The 23,398-nt window shown below is 45.2% G+C and overlaps 1 protein-coding gene across 1 annotated transcript in view; it reads right to left on the bottom strand.

The window, feature by feature from the left end:
- The window catches only part of BAALC (BAALC binder of MAP3K1 and KLF4), a 74,105-nt gene that overhangs the window by 2,141 nt on the left and 48,566 nt on the right, over positions 1-23,398 (bottom strand). Inside the window, exon 2 of the mRNA XM_054590067.1 lies at positions 10,747-10,913. Coding sequence (XP_054446042.1) covers positions 10,747-10,913 — 167 coding nt within the window. The remainder of the gene's footprint in view (positions 1-10,746; positions 10,914-23,398) is intronic.

Below are 23,398 nucleotides of genomic sequence, written 5' to 3'. Positions count from 1 at the left end.
TCCAGCTGTTCAGCTGGGTTGACGTGTTTGCTCAGGTTGGTCCTCTGCCCCACCCTGCTTTCCCCACTCCTTATGGGTTTCACCTGAGACTCTCTCAATCACTCACTTGTATGAGAATCCTGATGCAGGCTCTGCTTCTAAGGAACCTGACCCAAGGTAATATTCTATAGGAAATTTGAGGGATGTTTAAGGATAATTTTGAATACAGGCAATTTTAGCCTTATTCATTGACTGCATGAGTTAGGATTTCCTCTTCATGTTCCCACAGTAGCTAGCACAGTCTGAAACATAGTGGGCTCTCAATTTAACTTTGAGTGAATGGACAAATGAATGCATAAGCACACCATGTTTGTCCTCGTACCCTTGCTTCAACAACCTGTAGTCAGCGCTGTCTAAGGCGTCAGTCTGACACTCAGCTCTTTCAAGCCCAAACTGGCACCAGGGCTAGTGGTGATGTTGATGGGTTTATTTTTCCCTAAAAGCAGAGGACTCGTAAAGTCCCACAACCAATCTTGTTTCCTAAAGAAAAGTGTGGCAATTATGAGGCTAATGCCATCTGATTTCAGGTGTTACTGTATACAAGCTTTGAGGACTGGGGACGGACGGCCGACACAGAGGCCTGATTGAAGCGAGCCAAGCTGACAGCAGCATTCATTCCCCTCCAGCGGGGGGGCGGTACGAGAGCTTTCCCGAATGGAAATGTAAATTTTCCGAACTGCCTAAATGCTTTCCTTAGAGTTGTTGGCAAGATTTCACCAAAGAGTATTAAAGATTATACACAGGGAATGTTCTCCTCTACATTTTAGTCTGTTTTTCTAAGCTTAAAAATCTAAGCAAATATTCAGTAGATAGTTGATTCTTAATTTGGCAACTAAGTAAAGAGTCAAAGGCTATAAAATAGGCATTCCCAGAACAGCCACAGAATATGTATGGTATCAACTCAAATACAAGGGGGGCAATTTCTTAAATCTGGGTATCAAAAGAACAGCTTTGGTGCCAGAGAGACCTAGATTTAGCACAAGGCTTTGCCACCTACCTGTTTGCCAGCACAAGACCTGTTGTTTTAACTTCTGAATCTCAGTCCCCTTCTCTGAAATTGGGGAAATAATGCCTGCTTCTTAACTTGTACCAAGAGAATTAAGCATGTCGTGCAGCACTCCAGTGACAAACTCCAGTTTGCCAGAGAATGACCTATTTTGGTGCTGTTGTTGTTGTTAAGCTTTTATTTATTTATTTTTAGAGAGAGGGGAAAGGAGGGAGAGAGGGAGAGAAACATCAATGAGTGGTTGCCTCTGACACGCCCTCAACAAGGGATTTGGCCCACAACCCAGGCATGTGCCCTGAGTGGGAATTGAACCAATGACCTTTTGGTTCACAGGCAAGCACTCAATCCACTGAGCCACACCAGACCAGCCAGGGCAGAATGACCTGTTTTAAAATAAAGTCCTGCATCCTGGGAGCCTCCTCACACAGTTAATTACCTGAATGATAGCCATTAACATTAACCCTACTCACAAAAATGATGGCAGTCCAACATACTAAATTTACATAGAAAACTCGAATTCTTCTGGAACTATAACTATGTCTACTTCTTTTAAACAACATCAATAATAACCCTATAAGATATGCACTTGGATAAAGGACAAACTGGAGTTCTGTCTTTCAATGATGGGCACAGGTTTCATGCCACAAGCAAATCCATTTTCAAATAATTGAACTGTATTTCATTTAGAAAAGTAAACAATTGGAACAACAGTGCATTTTATAAAAGAGAAGCTTTCAGGTCTGAGGCATTAGTGGGAAGGCGCCCACCCCTTTAACGGCAGCTCTGATATTCAGGGGGTCAGGCACTATAATTAGAATTTAGAAAGCTCAGGTTTCAAGCCCAAATGACAGGGAGAAAGAATACGAGAAAGAGAACCATGATGCCATATTATTTTCTATAGAAGTTCCAAGAAGTCGCTTTGCCCTTCTATGAGAAAAGAGCAATACAGACATACAAAGCAATTATGTCATTTTTTTCCTTAGGGTCTATGAATTTTTTAAAAACATTGATGTTTTCCCCTCTGATGTGGTTTTCAACCCACTAAACCTTTTTATTTAACCCACCCTCTTTATTTAATGAGAGGGAAAACAAACAAACGAAAAGTGCCTTATTGCAATTGCTGGTTTAAAAAAAAAAATCTTATGGTTCTGAACTCAATGATGACAGAAGCCTGCGGGGCACCTTTAGCTTTTTTGGCTGTCCGCTAAGTCAAGTCTTCATCCACTTCTAAAATTCTAGTTTGGTGAGTTTTATCACCACTTACTCTTGTTAATGGGCTACCTCTTGTTTCTCACTCAGTTTTACAGCTTTTCAGTTCCCCCCTTGCCTCCTTGTGACTTCTGCAGGTTTGGTGCTCTGTGAATCATTGATTTCAGTCCCCTTAATACTGCCTCTTTAATTAGAAGTAATTTATTGGCTGCCATTTCTCAAGGGTAAGCAGATGGACTGTGATAACTTCCTGGCAGCCTCAACCCCAGATGGACTTGTTCCTCTTGGGGTTGAAAGTCAATGCCCCAGACCATTCGCTGCAAAAGAGGGGACAGCTGGCTGCTCCAGGGACGCCCGGACTCAGGAGCGCTGCTAAATCTGCTCAGCCTTTTCTCACTCTCCCCGCAAATGGAAACAGAGATGTTTCCACAAATATATCTATGTCTAACATGAGGTTGGAGGACCCTTTTCATAGTTCCTTGCAGACAAAAAACAGCTGAGCTTATGATTTATCAGACACTGATTTCCTTGTGTAACTATTATTTTAAATATAAAAGCAATACATAATTATGGTAAAAGAAATCCAGAGGAGAGGAGGACACAGTGGAAAGCAACAGTCGCGCGTGCTGGCCACCCCGTGCCTCGCCCAGAGGTAATGGGTGAATGATTTCTTATGGAGTGTGACTGGGTTTCCTAAAGCACACCCAAGCAGAGGGCTACCTCATTCTCCCTTCCTGCACTCTGTTCATGCTTCCTGGCCTTGAACCGTGGCTTGATTATAGACTTATTTGCTTGCTAACTTGCTTATTTTCTACACCCTCAGAAAATTATAAGCTTTAAGAAAGAAGGGACCCAGTTGGTTGTGTTCACCACAGTATCCCCAGCGTCTAATTTAGTGCCTGTCCCGTAAGAGACACCCAACAGATCATCTGATGGAGAACACATGTGTGAATATAAATCTTAGAGAGAGGGAAAAAATCACTGGAAATAGAACCTGTTTTTGTTGTCCTGCCTCAATTCAACTTTCCAACATGGTTCAGGTATGCTCCTAATTGATTGTTCCTTGCACTGTTCCTAAGAGATGACTGGGACTGTTACTGTGTTCCCATTCCTGAGAGGTAGCTGAAGTCACTCAGGCCATACAGTTTGCCCAAGGCCAAGGTCAATATAGGTGGTGAGCTGAACTAGAAGCAGTGGCTCCAGCTCCCACGTCCAGCCCCTACAACTGCCACAGCTCACTCCAAACCCTCCACCGTTCGGTTTCAGGTAACGGGAAGGAAGACCGTGGGGCCTGAGGCAGGCAGATCTGGGTTTGTATTCCGACACAGCCAAGCCACTGCTCCCTGTGCCATGCCGAACACCGCCTTTCCAAGCGTGTATTCCCAGGTGGGGAGTGAAGCCTCTTACCTCTCAGAGTTCTGAGGGTTAAAGGTAACGCCATACAGAGTGTGTCTGGCTCACAGCAGACACTCTGAAAATGCTAGTTGTGTCTCTCCTCCTTCCCAGAAGATTAAAGATTGAGTCTTGTCAGCTGTAACTCAAGACATTTCTCTTCTTTTCAGTCAAATCCCATTAAAGAGAGACACACAGATGATAACAAAGTTGTAACTATTCCCGAATTCCATGATTTATTTGCTGCTGCTTCATAAATTTTATGGCATTCATGTGAGGTCAGGAAAAAATTCAATCTTAGCAAGTCCACCAGGGGCCAGGTTGCTGCCTACAAAGACAGGGATCAGAATATGCCTCAGACAAAACTCCAGAGCCTGGAGCAAATCCTGTGCAATGCACAGCCCCATGCAAGGTACTCACTTAGGCGAACTCAGCCTGGGGTTTTTATCTCTCAGGTATCAAGTGCCAAAAGCAGGTGTTGCTTTGCAACTTGAACCTCAGATAGATCAAACACTAGGAAGGCGGTAGAACCTGCTTTAGAAAAGCACTGGGCTCCCACAGGATCACATGGTGGTGGTGCTGGAGGGGCAATAGGTGGAAGTAGGAGGGGCTACTTTCTGATTTTAATGAAGTATTAGGCTAGTCTCACTCAATCAACATGTAGTTGGTGAGTGTTTACAAAGCACCTAACTCTGAAGTCAGCTCAGGGGGCAAGGGAAGAATCCATAGAAGGAGGAGGAGGTTTCTGTCTCAAGAGGCTTCTAATAGAATTGGTTTTTCTGCAGACACTTCATGATAGTGAGTCTCACAATTCTTCATCTACATAAGGTAGCAGCCAGTAGAAAGATACTTGGTGGAAATCACTACACGCACACACCCCCTGCCCCCGCCCCCACATTCCCTAGACTGCCAGGATTGAAAGAGTGAATACCTCCAGTACCCTTCTAAGAGGTCACGCTCTCTTGGGTTTTCCCCAATAGTTTATTTTACTTTCTCTCTCCTTTTAATGTCACGTTTTCGTTTTTCTAGGAGAAATTCGCATTTACTTTGCACACTCTTCTCCGATACCTCATATGACTGCCATCCAGGAGAAATTCTGGGCGGCACAAACCTCCTTTCTGGGTTAGGCCTCTGGCTCTGGCCACAGCCATTTCTGTAAGGCTACACCCATCATTCCTGGACTGGACCAAGCCTTGCCAACAGTCAGACACTGCAGGGAGGGAGAGTAGGAGGAAGAAGGTGAGCTGAGAATCAGTCCAGGCATTGGCTAATCCCCTTAGCATGGGGTCTGGTCACTTGGCCAAGAATAATAAAGCACCTCAGAAAGATGCAGCTTCTGAAGACAGGAAGCTCACCGGGAGGCCCGCCACATGCTCCGAGCTTCATCTGCGCAGAGCCATAGCCACCTACAATTTCTGCCTTAGCCGAATGCTTGAAGAGGTGGTTCTGGGAGAGAGAGTCCTAAGCCTGAGGAAAGGGCACATTCCGGTTGGAGAGTGAAGATTTGGAGGCGGCCAGAGTTCCTGAACAAGTAATTAACAGGAGAGAGCAAGCCACTGCAGAGCTTCCTTTTGTGCTGTTTGATGAGCTCAGGAAAGGAGCTGGGGAAAGGGGACTGAGGCAACGATTCATCACTGATGTAGAGCTGAAGGGGCCCCGAGTGCCTAGAGGAAAAAGGTGCCACAGAGAAAGAGAGCTCCCCACTGAGACAGCCAGTTCCAATTTGTGAAAGATCATTTTTGTCACATTGCTTTTGCCAGTCAGCACCCATTAACACCAGGCATACAACAGAGGCCAGAGGGAGCTGACAGAGGAAAGGTACGGTCTGTTTGATGGAACAGAAGTGGAGCGGGCTCAGAACGCGAGATGCTGCTGTTTGCCAGCATTGTAGCCCCTCATCACACTTCAGAAAACGGCCTGAATGCGGGGTGATTTTACCTTTGTGAAATGGAGTGATTGTCGTCACCTACCAGCTACTTCAGAGCAAAGGATGTGCATGCCTTTTCTACCCTTGGGTGGTCGGTCCTGGAACCTAGATGGCGCCTGGTACCTATGCGGTGCTTGGTAAACAAACAGTAGATGAATGAGCCCAAAGACTGCTTCTGGGAACTGGTGAGAAAGTTTCCAGGCCTAGCAAGGATCAGCTCTAACGCACAAACACGTTTTGGGTCTGGATGGGGATGCGACAGGCGGCACACGCGTGAGGATGCATGCTTCGTGAATGCATTCTTCTGGGGAAGGGGAGCTTTAAAAAAGCACCAAAGACCCATCAGGCAGGCGGCCTGATGCCATACAGGGCACACTATGCAATGCTGACAGATCACCCTGGGGGAGCAAAGGAAGACAGGAGAGGGTGAGCAGATACTGCCCAAGCCAGACACTGAAAATGCAGGAAGCTTTCGCCCAGAGTATAAGAGACAAGCTAGGAAGAAGTGGTAGGTCAAAGCCCTGGAGGGAATAGGAAGAAAACTAATTTCCTTGGACAGATTCTAGGCAGCAGAGAGCTGTGATAGTCAGAGATGGCTCTGCTGACAAACACTGAAATCAGAGGGACGCTCATGCTGTAAACCGACACCTTAGAGAGAAACCTTTGCCATAGCCCTTCAGGGACTCAGGACATCTGGTGGCTGGAGAGGTCTTGGCATAGGAAGCCCACTGCTGCACTTCAGCAACAGTCTGAGCACTGCAAGTTATCTTTCCCTGACCTTGTTTTAAGACAGTTACAATGTAGCCATTGTTCATTGAATTGTGAAAACAAAAGCTACAGGGATGGCTTATCGGTTATAGGCAATCTGCCCAGGGCGCTTTGTTGGTTGGGTGAGTGCGGTCCTCACTCTCAGCGACACCGTTTCCACAGCTGCCGGAGTCCCGGGATCTGGGTCCATCTGGCTCCGCTTTAATTCCCACCCAAGATCCCAGCGTCTGTGGGTGTGGACTGAGGGGTGCCTTTCTCAGCTCTCTGCAGGCCTCCATTTTCCTTTGTGGGTTAGAGACAACCATGTGAACATCTTAGCATCACTGTGAGCATTAAGTGAGATAATGTAACAGTGTGCTTAGCACCCTGTTCTAAGCCTAGAAGGCTCTGCCTAGAAGGACAGGCCTAAGGAAGGACTAAATCCCAGTAACTGGCCTGAAATTCTTATGTTCCACAACCAGAATTCATCACCTGCCCGTGAGCATGTACACAGGCATAGCCACTTTGGGAAACTGTCAGAATCTATTAAAGCTGCATACATCCCTACCTTGTGAGCCAGCAATTTCACTGCTACATATAAATCCCAAAGAAGCGAGTTTCCACAGAAGGGCATTCACAAGAATGTTACATGGAAACAACCTAAGTGTCCTTTGACAGATGATAAGATACAGAAGATGTGGTACATACAATGGAATACTACTCAGCCATTAAAAAGATGAAATGCTGCCATTTGTGACAACATGGATGGACCTTAAGGGTATCATACTAAGTGAAGTCAGCCTGATGGAAAAAGACAAGAACAGTATGATTCCACTCATATGTGGGATATAAAACACAAAGCAACAAATGAACAAACAAACTCTAGATACAAAAAACAGAATAGTGGTCACCAGAGGGGAAGAGGATGTGGGGAGGACAGACAGAGTAAAGGGGGAGGGGGTCAAACGTACGGTGATGAAAGGAGACTAGGTTTTGAGTGGTGAGCACACTGGAGTGTACACATGGTGTGTTACAAAGCTGTATACCTGAAATTTATATAATGGTATTATTAACCAATGTTATCCCAATAAATTTAATTTTTAAAAATGTTAATGGCCATGCTGTTCAGAATAGCCCCAAACTGAAAACAGCCCAAATGTCCTTCCAATAGAATGAAATATATATAATAAAAATGAGGAAATTATTGCAACTTACAGCAACATGGATAATTCTCAGTAGCATAATGTTGAGCAAAAGGAGGCAGACACAACATGCTGTATAGTTCCATTTGGAAAAATCTTGAAAATAAACAAAACTGGTGTACAGTGCTGGATGTCAGGAAAGTGGTTAGGCTGTGGGTGGCGGGTGGTGCCCAGGGAGGGGATCAGGAGGATTCCTGTGCCAGGGACAATGCTCTATGCCTTCATACAGAAGATGGGTATGCGGGTGTGTCACCTTATAAAAATGCATTGAACTTATGACTTGTGCATTTTCCTGTGTGTATGTTATGCGTGGTAAATTACATCATTGCTCCTACCCATCTCCCTGCTGGGAGCAGAGTACACTTCCTTGCCCTTCTGATGCAAAGCTTGTCTATGTTACTTGCTTTGGCCAATAGGAGGTTGGTTGCTATGATATGAGCAGAAACATGAAATGTGCCTTGAACAGTTAGGTTTTGGCCCTCTTGGGTTTCTGCTGTCAGGGAGGAAAAAAAAAAAATTCTTTATGCCCTTCAGGGTTCTTCTGGCTGGTTTAAGAATTCTATTGACATGAGCCAGATTAACAGGAGAAAATCAAGTTTCGTTTCATACCTATTGAGGTCTCACAAATAGGGGACCTAAAGAAATGATTCAAGCAGGCAGCTTTTATACTTTTTTAGACAAAGAAACCATAAATTCATGAAGAATTGAGAAGACTAAGAAACTTAGGCGTGGGTGCTTAATCCGCGAAGAATCTAGGCAATGTTTATTTACACAGCCCTCTCAGCCCAGGATTCCCTATCTCTGCAGACAGGGAGGTCTTTCACACAGGAGGTTTCTTTCCTGCTTTCAGAGAGACAGAGAACAGTCAGGCAGTCCTTTCTGCACCAGCTGTTTCTTAAGTAACTTTAATTAAAAATCATCAATATGCCAAAGTGGCATATTTTAGGGCAGCCTGCCCTGAGCCCCAAAACTGCCATTGTCATGAGAAGAAGATACCTCAGAAAGCCACTGCTGTTTTGGACTGATTCCCAGAATAAGACACATAGAAAAGGAGGTTCAGTTAGACCTGGAGCCTGGAGTCAGGTCTAGCTCATTCAAGTTGCAGCTGATTATGAAGGGGAAACAAAGATTGCTGTTTTAAGCCCGTGAATGTTGTGTTTTTCAGTACTATTATGACAACAGCTGATTAATACACATGATTCTTCAATAAAAAAGTACTTTATGATCTCTAGGCTCCCCCTTTCAAAATAGTCACCTGTTTCAATTTAAAGTTACTAACACCCACCTCCAGCACTTAAAACACCCACCTCCAGCACTTAAACAGCCTAGTCATATCATGCAATTAAACGAACCTCAGTTTCTCTGTCTATAACATGGGGATGATGCTTACTTCCCAGCGCTCTTGGGAAGGTTTATTGAGTGAGCAGCTCCAAAAGTGCTCTGTAAATTGCAGCACACAACTTTAAAGTGATGGATGACGAGGGCTGGAAGTGAGGTGGGAAAGCAAACGTGTGGGCCATGTCACACACCAGGCCAAGCTGCTTCCTCCTTACCAAGGTGCATCCTGGCCCAAAGGGTAAGGTCACAAGTGTGGGGAGTAGGCTAGGGGACAAATGTCAGGGTCCATACGAGCGCTTCTGAGTGTAGTTCTGTGGGGCCCAGTCTGCCCTGGGAGATAGCACTGACAGGGCTTCTAGAAGGCCAGTTTAGACACAAGCAAAGTAGGCATTAAGAATCCTGGGAGGGCCACTGCAATCTTCCGATCTACTCCCTACCCACTACCTTCTACGGTGCCCATGAGTGCTTCATTTAGTTGGGTTTTGGCACTGTGTGCCTAACCATCTCTATGAATCCTTACTGCCTTGCTTTTTCTTCTTTTTTTAAGCATGTCTCACCTGAGGACATGCTATTGATTTTGGGGGGGGGGGGGGGGGGGCAGTGGAGGGAGGGAGAGGGAGTGAGAGGGAGAGAAACATTGATGTGAGAGAGAAACATCGATCGGGTGCCTCATACGCTCCCCAGCCAGGGACTGAACCCACAATTTAGGCATGTGCCCTGACCGGGAATCAAACCTGCACCCTTTCGGTTTATGGCACGATGCCCCAACCGATTGAACCACACTGGCCAGGGCCCTAGTGCCTTTCTTATGGCACTTCTCAGTTCACAAAGACCAGGCCCATCTGTTCTCTCAGTTTGGTATGACTTCTGTTGTGTGGATAAGGAACTTGAGACTCCGAGAGATGAAAGGGATCTCTGCAAGGCTACTCAGTTAATGAATGTCAGAGCTGAAGTTACAACAGGGTGTTTTTTTTTTTACCAAAGCTTTGAACGGTAACTCATGGACATGAGCAGGAATTCTATCATTCCATGACCGGCTGTACCCTCAGAAAGCAGGTGGCATAGGCCTGAGGGGACAGGACCAGTAGGTTTTGACAGGAAAGAGGGGAAAAATGGGTTTGGAGTATCCGGTAAGCAGTGGGCTTTGACTGGGGGTGGGGACGGGCATGAGGAGGAAGAGGGAGGGAGACAGACAGGGAGTGGAAGGAGGAGGAGCCTCCAGAGCCTGAGCCTGCCTCCTATCGTGTTCATTCCCACGGGAGGAGCACTTCCTAACAAGAGCTCTGGGAGGAAAGAAAGGATCAGAAAGGATGCTAGCTGGGCCAGGGACACCACAGTCCTACTTCCTTTCTAACAGCAACGGTCTGGGGGTGATGCTGCCACCATGTTCTGCAGCTAGAGTCCCCCGTGGGGCCTCCCACTGCCCACCTGCTGGAGGGTCTGAGGTAAAATGGCAGGCCAGTCCCCCATGACCACACTGATCATCCTTTTCACGTTCCCTGCCTGCTCCCCACCCTGCCAGCCCCTGAGACTGGCTGACTGTCTGGCCTGAGACTCGTTGCTATAGCCAGCACAGTCCTCGTTATCCAGATAGTGAGACAGGAACGGAGCTGTATTTAAGCAAATACACGTCCTTTAGAGCGCAGATATCAAGGACCCATTTCAGTTGATTCAACAAAATAGAGCAACTCTCAAGGCAGGGGTTGCGGTATTGGGTCTTGCTATTTTGTTTGCAACGATTTTCTCTTGGGTGAGGCAGAGAATGTCCTCTGGCAAGGCGAATCTTCACTGTTCCTTCCCTGGGTACAGTCTCAGCTTGGCCCTGCCCTGAAGCCAGCTTCTTTCCCTTTCTCCAGTCTCAAGTGTGTCTCGTGGCTGTGACCTACCTCTGTGGCGCGAAAACCATTCTGTTTGTGGGTCAGAGCGCCTGAGCTGAGGCTCTGAGGATTCGGGCACTGGGTCCCACAGCTCATTTTCTTCTCTGGGTTGGATGTTCCGCCGGGGGCTGTAGATCGGGGCACACCACTGGCAGGCAGGCCACCTTCCAGCACACCTGGCAGGGGAAACAGAGAACGGCGCTAGAGTCTTGCACATGGCAATTCCTACAAACAATCCCCAAGAGCCTGGAAAAAAAAAATACAGCCAAGAGAAGAAAGAAGACTTGCCAGAAATCCTGCCTTGCCAAGTTACCCTTTTCTAGAAGAACATGTTTGTTTTGTTTTTGTTTTTGTTTTTTACAAAAATGAGATTTAAAAAATAATTTTGTAACCTGAACATATTCCTTACTACATCAATGGCATTTCTCCATGTCATGAAATAGCATCATATTCTTTTTTATACATAGTCCGCTTCTGTGCGGAAGTGTCACCATTTATTTTACTAATCCCTTCTAGTTGGAGATATGTTTTCACTTTTCCAAAACAAATGTTGCTGTAATGAAACTCTTTGTAGTTAAAGTTTTACTTTTAGTTACCTCCTTAAGGATGAATTCCTAGAAGTGGATTGATCACAGGTTTGAAGGTTATACAGATGTTTTGTTTTGTTTTTATAACCATACTTCCATCTCAAGGTGTCGGACTATGTCCCTCCCATAACAAATGCCAAGAAATTATTTTTAAAAAATCAAGGTTTAAATAGCCTTACTGAAACCCAAGCGGAGGGCTACAGTGAGGAATTCATGGATAAAGAGCACCTGGTAGAAAAGAGAAGCAAAAAAGCATGAGGGTCAGTACCCAGAGGGAGGCAGGAGGCGGCCAAGGTGGCCGGAGAGCCACAGGGAGGCCCGGAGCGGCCATTCTGCTCCGCCTGCTGGGGCCAGTCAGCCGCGCTGGGGCGGTCTATGAGGGTGGGATATCGGGATATCCTAAGAGCTATGTTTGGTCTTCGTCCCCAGTTCCTGGCACAGAGCTTCTAAAACTCTTATAACCCTGAGTGATGGGGTGATGGAAGCCTCTTTTGTTACGAGGAGCGTCATTGGTCCTTGTCCTGGTACGGGGCACAGAGCTCTTACACCCCTTGGAACTTCGTGAGTGATAGGAGAAAGAGCAGCACCATTTGTTCTAATGAGGCAGCTCATGCCCCTGCCCCCCCCACCCCCACCGCCCAGACAGCTTCAGGAGGAGGGCTTTTTGCCAGGGAGGCTTAACCTTGATGAGGAATTTGGAAATTTTCGGTCTCATCTCCCAACACCTGGGGAGGGGAGAGGGGCATGAGACTGAGTTAATAGTTGATCATACTTATATGATGAAACCTCCATAAAACCCCCAAAATGACAGTGTTTAGGGAGTTTTAAGGTTAGTGAAAGCGCCCCATGTGCGAGGAGGGTGGTGCACCCCAGCTCCGCGAGGGCAGAAGCTTCTGCATTTGGGACTCTCCTGGAGCTCCCCCTATGTACTCTTCCTCTGGCCGTTCATCCGTACCCTTTACAATGTGCTTCACAATAAATGTTAGTAAAGTGCTCCTGAGTTCTGACTCATTCTAGACAATTATCTGGTTTAAGTAAGTATTTCTCAGGACAGAAGAATATGAAATTAAATATCCTTCCAAGTGCTCAGTAGGACAAATAAAAAAAGAAAAACCTAGACAGGTCTTAGTGAGATTTCAGAATGTCACTGATAACAAGAAAAGCTTTAGAAGAGGGGGGGAAATCAAGAATGAGATTGACATCAGAGTTTTCATCAACAGCCAATGGATGTAAGAAGACCGAAACAATGTATTCAAGATTTCAAAGGATGCACACATTTTAAGGTCTTTTGCAATGTATCGCCAAGTTCATCCCTATAAATCTCCAATTACCCTATTGCCCGTTTGCTAACAGTATATGAAAGGGCAATATTCCCCAAACCCTCACAAACACGGAATATTTTCTGTTTTGTTTCTCGTCTTTGCCAGTTTAAGAGGCAAAATAAAGTATCTCATTGCTTGGATTTACACTTCTTGGTTTATCAGATATATTACATTGTTTATATGCCTATTGGCTGATTGTGTGTGTGTGTTTTTAATTGACAAGTCATTTGCCTATCTTTCCTTCTGGAGTGTTTGCCTGGGTTTGCTTTTCATCAAACTTAAGGAAAACAAACAAAATCCTTTCCCAGAGTGTTGAGAAATTGTTTGCACGAGGCGGAGCAAGTGTATCTGCTATATTAAGGGAGGGAGAAATGGCTGACTAAGCAGAGTGATGAGGCCCCAGTCCTGACACAGCTGAGGGAGCAGGGGGATGGGGGAGACATGTCCACATGTCACCCGCCTACTCTGCAAACTGCTGGGAGGCTCTCACCTGTGGCCATGGATAGAAATCAGGATTCAAAGCATTGAAAGTCACTGTGGAAAGTGCCTCGTCCAGAATTTCCTGACTGGCAGGCCCTCGTACATGGGATCCCTGTGAATGGGTTCCAGATATGCAGAGAAACGGGTTCCTTCAGCTGGGCTGACCCCAAACCTTGGCACCCCCTTCTTCCACCAGATAGGGGCCTGCACCCCTTTTCTTCCCATCTCCCCTCCGTCCTGCACCAAAAGGGCCTCCAATGCATGTGCATGACACCCCAGCACACACACCCAATCTTCATCTCCCCTTCTTCCTGCGTGCGAACAGCTGCCTCCGGCCCTGCGCAAAGCAGGAGTAGGTACGGTGTGAATGGGCGGGTAATCCCAGAGTCCCGGCTCCCACAGGAGAGTCTAGAGCAGAGCTTCTCAGCGTGGTCCAGGCACCAAACTGTTGTTACTGGTCTGCCGTAGGATAAGAATAAAAAGCGCAAGCACTTAGAAATTTCTATGGCAACTGGACATTGCTGGAACATCCAAGAGTGAGCTTGTTTGACTGAACTTCTCTGATTAAGTGAGGTACAGAGAAGTTCTGGTGCTGTCCGACACACGTGCTGAGACAAGAGTGGTGAGCTGTGCATTAGTCAGGCACGGTGTTGGTCTGTGACCGGCGGGCAAGGAAGAGCAACCGGCCCTGAAGGAGGGCTTCGGGCTTTGGTGGGTGTGTCTCCTTGGCCCCTCGATATTTTACCCTGTGGGGATGGGTGGGGTCAAGGTGGGGGTGGAGAAAGGGGGCTTCTAAAACACAAGGCCCAGCTTAATGAAGTCCAGGGCACAACCGCCTTCGGCCCTTGGGCTAGCCAGTGCTACCTTTACCACAGTGTGCCATATGAATGTTACCCTTTTTTTCCTTTAAAAAAATTTTTAAAACTTACTGTTACAGATTTATTTGATATTTGAACAGAATCAACAAGCTCAGACCCCCATGTACAGATTGCTTCATGGTTGTCGGAGACAAATGTTACCGTTTTCTATGTGGGTCATGACTTGATACCTCGGTCAAGGGCGGGTGAGAGCCATCCCGTGATGCCCCACGGTGATTCCAGCCCAGGTGAGGACAGCCACCACCTTTTCATCCGGAGACACTTCAAGATGTGCACCTGACCCCAACCTCCCCATGCCCACAGCCAGTCCCTGTGGGGGTTCGAGAACAGGGATCAGAGCTTCCTTTCCCCTTCCCCCCAATGCAACCCAGTTTCTGACCCAGGATGAGAGCCCCAAGGGGGGAAGGGGAAGCTGGAGGCACCAGGGGCCAAGAGCAGGCAGCAGAGGACACCTCACAAGGAGGTGGACAGACAGCAGGAAGTGGGACTGAGGATCACACAGGGCTCCAAGCCCCAAGCACACGCTCCACTGTGCCACGAGATGCCACTTACCAAACACAAACTCTGAATAAAATTATTAAGACCTTCAAGATGGCGCCTACAAGCATTAAATCCTAAACACTGGGCCGCTTTGAGCCTGGCAGGCCCCACACAGCTGCACTTGCTGCAGACCCAGGAAGGCCGCTGACACCGGACAGAGATCAAGGCAGCGCTGCTATGGCTGAGGTGCAAATGGCCAGTCCTCCCCTGTCAGCAGCACCTCCGTGCCTGGACATCTCTGCTGAGCCTCAGGGCTCCTGGCAATATGGTTTGACACACACTCACTCACTTGGTCCCGTGTTTTTAGTTTTTCATTGGCGGCGGAACAAAAATCAGAACTACAATCTCCTAAACCCCAATACAGGGACTTCCTCTACTATTTTATAAGAATAACCATGACTACTTCATGGGGCTGTTGTAAGGATTAAACAAGATGCCATATATAAAGGTTCTGGCAGTGTCTGGCGCATGCATTGCACTTGCTATTATTTATGGCCCAGTACCAGCTTCCTTTTCTCCTCATGGCGCCCCTATCCATTAGGCATGTAGTGACATTCTTGATTTATGAGACCCACAATCAGCATCCCTTAAGTGCTTAATGACTAATGATGGGCCCGCCGAGCCTGATGAACAAGCAGAGAAGCTCTGATAATAAGCTCTGATAATGGGCTGGCCTTGGGAAGCACCATTGCCAAACAGGGAGCAGGGGCCATCTGTCCCATGTCAGGTGTCCTTAAGAGGTCACCACAGGGAGTTGGGAATATGGGAGTCGTTTATGGTTACTTCTGCCTGCAATAAACCAGGTGATTCTGCTGCATGGATTTAATTGCTTTTGTATTTTCTAATTCCAAAATTAGTAGACACAATGTTAGAAAACTTGTAAACTACAGAAAACACCAAGGAAAAATAATTTTTACCTCATCACTCAGAGATATCCCATTTACCAGGAGGTATATGTCCTGTCCTCCCAGCAGATGCTGTCAGTGCCTGCCCAGGTCCACTTACCTTACCCCAGTCCCCTTCCTAAAGGAAGCCCGCTCACCAGGAGAGACCGGCCAGTTATACCTGGATCAGCCCCTGGCCAGTGACTGACTAAAACTACTTGTGTGACGGGGAGGTGAGGCGGGTGCGGCTGTTGTGTGTACAACAGTCCAGCCCCCTTGCCTCTGAGCAGCACAATTTCCATCCCTTCACTCCGAAGCACCCCAAGAGATTAAGCTGAGCCTAGACTAATTCAGAAACCGCATCTTTGCCCACTTCCTTCCCCGGCCCGTCCTGCTTCCCCCCTCCTCCCTCACACAGTTCTCCCAGGACTATCTCCAGGAGCCACTTGCATGAAATGCCCATCTCAGGCTCTGCTTCCAGAGAACTGCGCTAAGACAGTGTATACATGTACCCGACATTGCTGGATATATTCCTTCTGCACCCCCATACTCACTCTCCCCTCCTCTCTACCCTGCTCTGCGTCTCAGGACACTGACCTGAATGAGCCAGGTCCACAGGCTCCTTGCACACTGGCTTCTACGTGGGTTTGCCAATGGGCATCACTAGCTATTGAGGGAAGGGGTCTGCAGTAGCAGACTGAGGTCGTCTTTATCCCCCTGGTTCCCTCCTGCAGTTGCCATGGGCACTCTGTGTCCCCTGTACACTTCTCAACCAGAGGAGGGTACAGAATCTAGAAAGGGCCAAGAGGCCGTGCAGTGAGGAGGTTCCTGACGACTTCAGGGAGAGCTCAGAGGAGTGGTGGGAAGAAGACAGACGGCAAGTTGTTGAGTAGGGAGTTACAGATGCTGTATCAGTCAGGGTTCTTAGCAGCAAATGACAGAGGTTGAATGCAGTGAGAAAGGTAGAAAAGCAATTTTTTAAGTGATCTGGGACACACACAGGCTTTCCAAGAGGGCTGGAGGTGAGGCATGGAGACCACCTATCAAGGAACAATGTCTCAAATCTCTCCACGGAGCCTGGTCCACAACCCTTGACCTTGGAAACCTCAGCATTGCTGTTATGCTTATTCTAAAAAAAAAAAGAAAAAAAAAAGTTAGCGTTGTTTTTCTGAAATCCGTTTACCTGGGAGTCCTGGATTTTATCTGGCCATCCATCTGGGGGAACATGGCTGTGAAAGCTGTGTCGGACTAGACGCTGAGCTCCACCTGCCTCTCTACCCCACGCCATGCCTCTCACACCTGGCTGGTGGGACAGTGACCCTTAATTTAGAGAGAAGAAACCGATTCTCTGTGTTTCCAAAGCTTGTGGTTGCAGCAAATATTTACATTTCCTTAAAGGAAAAACTCCCAAGTAGGCAGCTTTCAAATTTTAATGTGCCTGAGCCCCACCTGTGGTCTCTGTTAAACGGCAGATCACTTCATCCAACCCTCAAAAATTCTGATTGAGTGGGGGCCCGAAATATGCATTTACCAAGTTCCCTCTTTTCCATTCCACCCCCTATGATGCTGAGGCAGGGAATTTTAAAGACTGTACTTTGAGGCTTCAACAACACCGCAGGTTTTAAGGGTTGCATGCAAAGTGCCCATCTACATTCTTTCCACCGTGATTTTGGAAGTAGTAAATTGAAGGACACTTGTGTGCTGCTAGGTTATGTCTTTCTTTGATACGCCTCACAAGATTTTTATTCCATCCAGAAGACACGCCAAATCACTAATTTTCCCAAAGATAGGGAACAGCTGTGTCCAAAGCTTGCTGAGTTTCTTGCTATTTTGGAAGTGGAGCTTGGAGGGAAGCAGAGAATAGAAACTAAAAATAATAGCTGGAAACCACGTGGAGAGCAGACCAAGGGGCAATTCCTCCTTAACTCTAGTACCTGACCTTTTTTGTTTTTTCCTGATGAAGGTGATCAGAGTCTAGCCAAAGTCTGCAATCACCTGAAAGTCATTCTCCTAATGACTGAAAACCAAAGTACAAGACAGTAGCAATCTATTTGGGAAGAATCTCTTAAAGTCAAATCAGACAAAACTCTGGCTCATCAAACACTGTCTAGGCTCAGGCCCTGAAGAAATGATTGATGATAATTTTGTCAGAACTGGGGTATATATCGAATAAACTGCAACTGCAGCCAATTACCGAGAATGTCTCCTCATTTTTTGAAATGAACTAGAATGGGAAGGTGTTTGTTATTTTCAATCTGATGAGTAATTTTTGAGCACACGCTGTGTAAGAAGGTGATATGTGGCTTTTGGGTGGCTAATATAAGAAAATCCTTTAAAAGTGATGAGTAACCATTATATTTATGGTCAGTTGATTTTGGGCAAAGGTGCTAAGACAATTCAACAGGGAAAGAACTGTTTTATCAACAAGTGCATGGAACAACTGGATATCTATGTGTAAAATAATGAAATTGAACGCCTACCTTCCATTATATACAAAAGTTATTCAAAATGGATCAAAGATCTAAATGTAAAAACTAAACCTATAATACATTAAGGAAAAACATAGGCATAAATCTTCATGTCATTGGGCCAGGTGATGGTTTCTTTTAAAAAATGACCCCAAAAGCACAAACAACAATAAAAAAATAGATAATTGGACATCATCAAAATTTAAAACTCTTGTACTTCCAAGAGCACCACGAAGAAAGTAAAGAAATAATTCACAGATATATCTGATGAGGGATCCTTATTCCCAAAGAACTCATACAGCTCAATAATAAAAAGATAAATAACCAAATTAAAACATGGGCAAAGGATCTAAAGAAATATTTTTCAAAAAAGTCATGAAAATAGCCAATAAGCACATGAAAAGGTGTTCAACATTCTTAGCTATCAGGGAAATACAAATTGAAACCACAATAAGATACAGCTTCACAGCCACTGGGTGGCTATAATAAAAAGACAGATAATAACAAGTGTTGACAAAAATGTGGGGAATTTGAAATCCCCATACACTGCTGATGGAGCTATAAAATGGTACGACCAGTTTAGAAATCAGTCTGGCAACTCTCCCAAAGGTCAAACATAGAGTTACCATATTACCCGGAGATTCCACTCCTAGGTATATACTCAAAAGAAATGGCAAAAACTGTACAGGAATGCTTATAGCACCATTATTCATAGTAGCCAAAAGGAGGAAACACCCTGAATATCCACCAACAAATGGATGCATAAATATGGTATATAAATACAGTGAGATATTATTTGACAACAAACAAAATAAAGTACTCATACATGCTACCACATTGTCAGGTCTTGAAAACATTACGCTAAGCAAAAGGAGCCATTAACAAAGGCCACATGTAGTATCATTCCATTTATATAAAATGTGCAGAAATAGGCAAATCTATAGATAGAAAAGTTGATTAGTGGTTGCCAAGGCTGAGGTTGCTGGGGAGACAAAAAGGAGTGACTATTAATAGATAAGATTTATTTATATGGTGATGAAAATGTTCTAAAATTGATTGTGGGGATAGTTGCACATTTAATTGTACACTTTAAATAGATCCCCTGTATGATATGTGTATTACAGCTCAATATAGCTATAATTTAAAGAATGGTAAGCAACACATTTGGGAACATTATATTGACTAAAAAAAAAGCACATTTGAACTTGAACAGCAATAGTTGGGCAGAGAAACTGACCAATAGACTTAGGCAGTCTATAAGAACAACTGCAGTGCTAGCCTAACAGTCCCCAAAGGCCATGGATCCTAACCAGGAGGGCTCCTGTTCCCTGGGACAAGTCACCAGCCTGTCATACCTGTACTTGGTCATGGGAGTTGGTGGTGGAAAGGCTTCCCCTGGTACCCAGCAGCATGCAAGAGGATGCCTGCTGAGAGCAACAGCTGGAACAGACAGGGCGGCAAGAAGAAGCAAGCGGAGTCCTGTCTGTCCTTGGTAAAATCGGGCCTGATACATATTGGAGTAGGACCCACCCATATGACCTAATTTTACCTTAATTATGTCTTTAATGGGCCTATTTCCAAACACAGTTACATTCTGAGGTACTGGCAGTTAGGGTTTCAGCATCTGAATTGGGGGAGGGGGGAGGCAGGGTGGTGGTGGCACAGTTCAGGCCATAATACCTTGTTTTTCCTTTTATAAATAATGCTCATGTTTTTCTTATATAAGAAATAGATGTTTCATGTAGAAAACTTGAGCTCTGGTAAGAAAACAATTAAAAAATGGAAATTGTCCATAATCTTACTAATGAGAGAGAACTGTTAATTTTTTGCCTATTGTGTCCACTAACTTTTTTCAGTGCACAGACACACATAGTTGTTAAGAAATGAAATTATACCATAACACTGTTCCATTTTCCCTTTTCTCTATCAACATCTCTACTCAGCTTCATTCCTCCTTCATCTTCTTCTTCCTTAGCATAGGTCACTTACGCCTTCTTTTAGCATTTGTTTTCCAATCAGACAATCATTTGAAAAATATTTATTCGGCACCTACTACAGGCCCAGCACTACATGGGGGTTGCAGGCTCTCCTTTCACTCACCATCTTTTTCTTCCTGACTGTCCCTGTCTTTACCTCAGTCCCCCAGCTCACGCCAGAGAGGATACCAGGAGATGGATGGCAAAGACTGACTTCTCGTTGGAGGGAGAAGGAAGACAAGAATACAAATAAGCATTGGCAAACTCTCTTTGAGAAATGGAGAGTGAAGCAAGGCAGAGAACATTAAGAAGACTATAAATCTTATCTGTCCATGTATCTGACTTCTTCCTCTTTTAAAAAAAATTTATTTTTATTGATTTTAGAGAAAGAGAAAGGGAAAGAGAGAGAAACATCAATTTGTTGCTCCACTTATTCATGCATTCTTTGGTTCATTCCTGCCTGTGCCCTGACCGGGGATTGAACATCCCACCTTGGTGTATATGGTTGATGCTCTAACAAACAGCTACCAGGTATCTTCTTCCTCTTTCATGTGACTCAGTTGGGATTCCACTTTCTTCCTCAGGCTGAAACTGCCTCTCCAAGGAATTGCTTACCTGTGCAGTCCGAGGCATTCTGACAAGCGTGCAGTTATCATGGAACGCTTCCCAAGGGTGATGCGTGGGAAGAGAGGGGTTGGGTGGTGGGACAAGGACCCTGTGGGTCACACAGCACCTACCATGGCTGTCATAATCCTTGCCCAAGGCCCTGTTCACCATGGCCCCATGTGCTAGGATAGGGAGGCTTACTTCAATCTTTTCTTCTTATCCCACTTCTTTCTGTGCTGTGACAAGATATTCTGCTTGTAGCCTAGCTGCTTGCCACAAAGTCTCTAGATCTAATCAGTCAGGGATTTAAAATCACCCTTCCACACAGTTCTAAGGGTACCTGGCCCTGTGCTAGGCTTCCTGCATGCCATTTAGATTCTTCTGCTTAGTCACTGAAATTTTTCCATAGGGAAAGAGTCTTCCAATGTAATTTTTCTTATTCCTCAGTTCAATCACTTTGGGGGTGGTAGCCCTTTAAGAAAGTGGCAGCTGGTCTCCTGGCTGTGTTTTCACTCCTTGGCATTTTCTGGGTTCAGTACAACCAGCTTCCACAGCAGGCTCTTTCCAAGGATGGCGGTAGCTGGCACTGGACTGTTCTCTTGGGTGGACATTAGAAATTAGCAAGTATGTCTTTGTTAGGCATAAGAAGTATATTTGGGTCAGTCAGAAGTAGGAAAATTAAGTCAATTGAATTGTTTTATTTCTTGAAATTTAAAAATCATCCAACCAATCAATCAGTCCTCTAGGCTCTATCTACCCTGTGCCTAGCCCTGTGTGTTATCAGAGGATACAAAACACATATCCAAATCCTTTATGCTTCTGTAATTTAATTGGCAACTCAACAGGCTTTTTAAGAATTACTGAAAAACGGAGCTGGGCAAAATTTCAGTAACAAGATATTTTTCACCTCTCAGAATGGCAAAAGTTAAGAAGCCTGATAATGTTAAATTTTGAAAGGGTGTAAGTTAATGGGTTCTCTCACCTATTGCTGGTGGGAGGACAAAGAGAACCGTCTATCATGAGGGACAACTGGCAGAATCTATTCAAGCTTAAAATGTGCACACCATTGTGATTCAGCAATTCCAGTCCTCAGTGTCTATTGTAGAAAACCTCTCCCCATTGCACAGAGGCCTGTGGAGGACGTTCTTTATTCCACTAACAGTGAAAAATGGAATTGATGTAGCCATTCATCAGCTGGATAATTAAATAAGCTGTGGTTTACCTATATTATAAAATTCTATTATCAGAGTCCAGTGCAGGCTACTCCAAAATACCCCACAAGTGGGATGCTGATAACGTTGACTTAAAGTGACTTGACAAGCAGCCAGTGCAAGAGGGCAGGTTGACCCTCCCTTGTCACCTTGGACACAGGAAACCTATCTGCCCTGTTAAAGGAGCTCTCCTCGCTCCAGGGCATCTAAGGGAGTCACCCTTATTTCAGAGTGAAGGAGTCTAGAGCCAAAAAGTTTATGTAAACAAACCTTGTACCCCTTTACTAATTTACTCCCCAAGCCTAAACTTGGTTTAGATTCCTCACCAATGAGCACCCAAACCCAAGTGTCTTTGTCCTATCAATTCTTCACAAATTTATTGTTTCTTTGTCAAAAAAGGATAAAAAGTAGGCTGGTTCATCATTTCTCTGAGCATAATTTATGATCTCCTGTGGGCATGTACTAAATTGGCTTTTCTCCTGTTAATTTGGTCTTGTGGAGATTTTATGATTAGTCCAGCCATAAAAACTCAAGAACAGAAGGAGGACTTCCGCCTGCGCAATGCTATACAACAGCCTAAAAGTATAAAGTAGATTTTAATAGATAGACGCCTAGTGTACAATAATGAGTGAAAAAAGCAAGATGGTAAATATGTACAAATCACAGCTTTTATATAAGAAAGAAAAACTATGGCCCTGGCCGGCCTGAGAACCAAAATGTTGACAGTCCATTTCTCTGTCAGGGGGCACATGCCTGGGTTGCGGGCCAGGTCCCCAGGAGGGGGCGCACGAGAGGCAACCACACATTGATGTTTCTCTCCCTCTATTTCTCCCTTCCTTCCCCTTTCTCTAAACATAAATAAAATCGTTTTTAAAAAAAGAAAGAAAAAGCTTATTATATACCATGTTTTTGCTGTTACATATTTTGCATAAGGATACATACATATGTGTGTGTGTACTTGTGTACATGCAATGAATTGATAAGAATATCTCTGGGGAATAGGCAGGGGACCAGGGCCAGAGGGGGATTAATGGGGCCTTGTGTATAATATTTCTACTTTTACAATATATGACTTGTGAAAGAAAAGTGATTTTTTAAAAAACAAGGCTGCCATATTCTGCCTTTTCTCATTAATAAAGGCTTTGGACCCACCCAGAGTATTTGCCTATGTAATTTTTAGCTACTGGATCACATTTAATCATGAAGTATACTATCGAAATTTGTAATCAAATATAATGACACACAAGAACAAGAACATACAGTAATTAACACCTGGCTTTTAGCTTATTTTACAAAGAGAATTTGGTCATTTTAAAATGAAGAGGTGCAATGTCTGACTCTCTGCATGGCAGTCAGTAATGTTCACTGAGACACCCTAATGGTTCACGGGGATGGGATAGATTGCAGTTGCTCCTAAGAGCCTGGGGGTCGCTGACATGACTGAAATCAGGCGTGGTTAGTCCTCACCGAAGAGGGGATTCCGGAGCAGCACTTTCAAAGGGAAGCCTGGGGGCTGCTCACATGAAGGCTGGTAGAAGGCATGAAACGAACTTTTCACTGGCGGGCCGCTGCTGGGGCCAGCCCCGCGCTCAGAGTTATGGACACAAAGGAAGACCCCTGCAATAACTGGTAGCTAAGTTGGAAGTGGATTCCCACTTATACTTCATCACGGCAACCTTGTAGTAAGTCTTACCCCTCTTTTTTTTTTC

Source organism: Pteronotus mesoamericanus, unplaced genomic scaffold (assembly GCF_021234165.1).
Source record: "Pteronotus mesoamericanus isolate MK-2021 breed Mesoamerican mustached bat unplaced genomic scaffold, CSHL_Meso_final scaffold_174, whole genome shotgun sequence".
In the NCBI taxonomy this organism is placed as follows: Eukaryota; Metazoa; Chordata; class Mammalia; order Chiroptera; family Mormoopidae; genus Pteronotus; species Pteronotus mesoamericanus.
The sequence above is the reverse complement of the archived record's forward strand: the minus strand, read 5'-3'. Positions and strand labels throughout refer to the sequence as shown.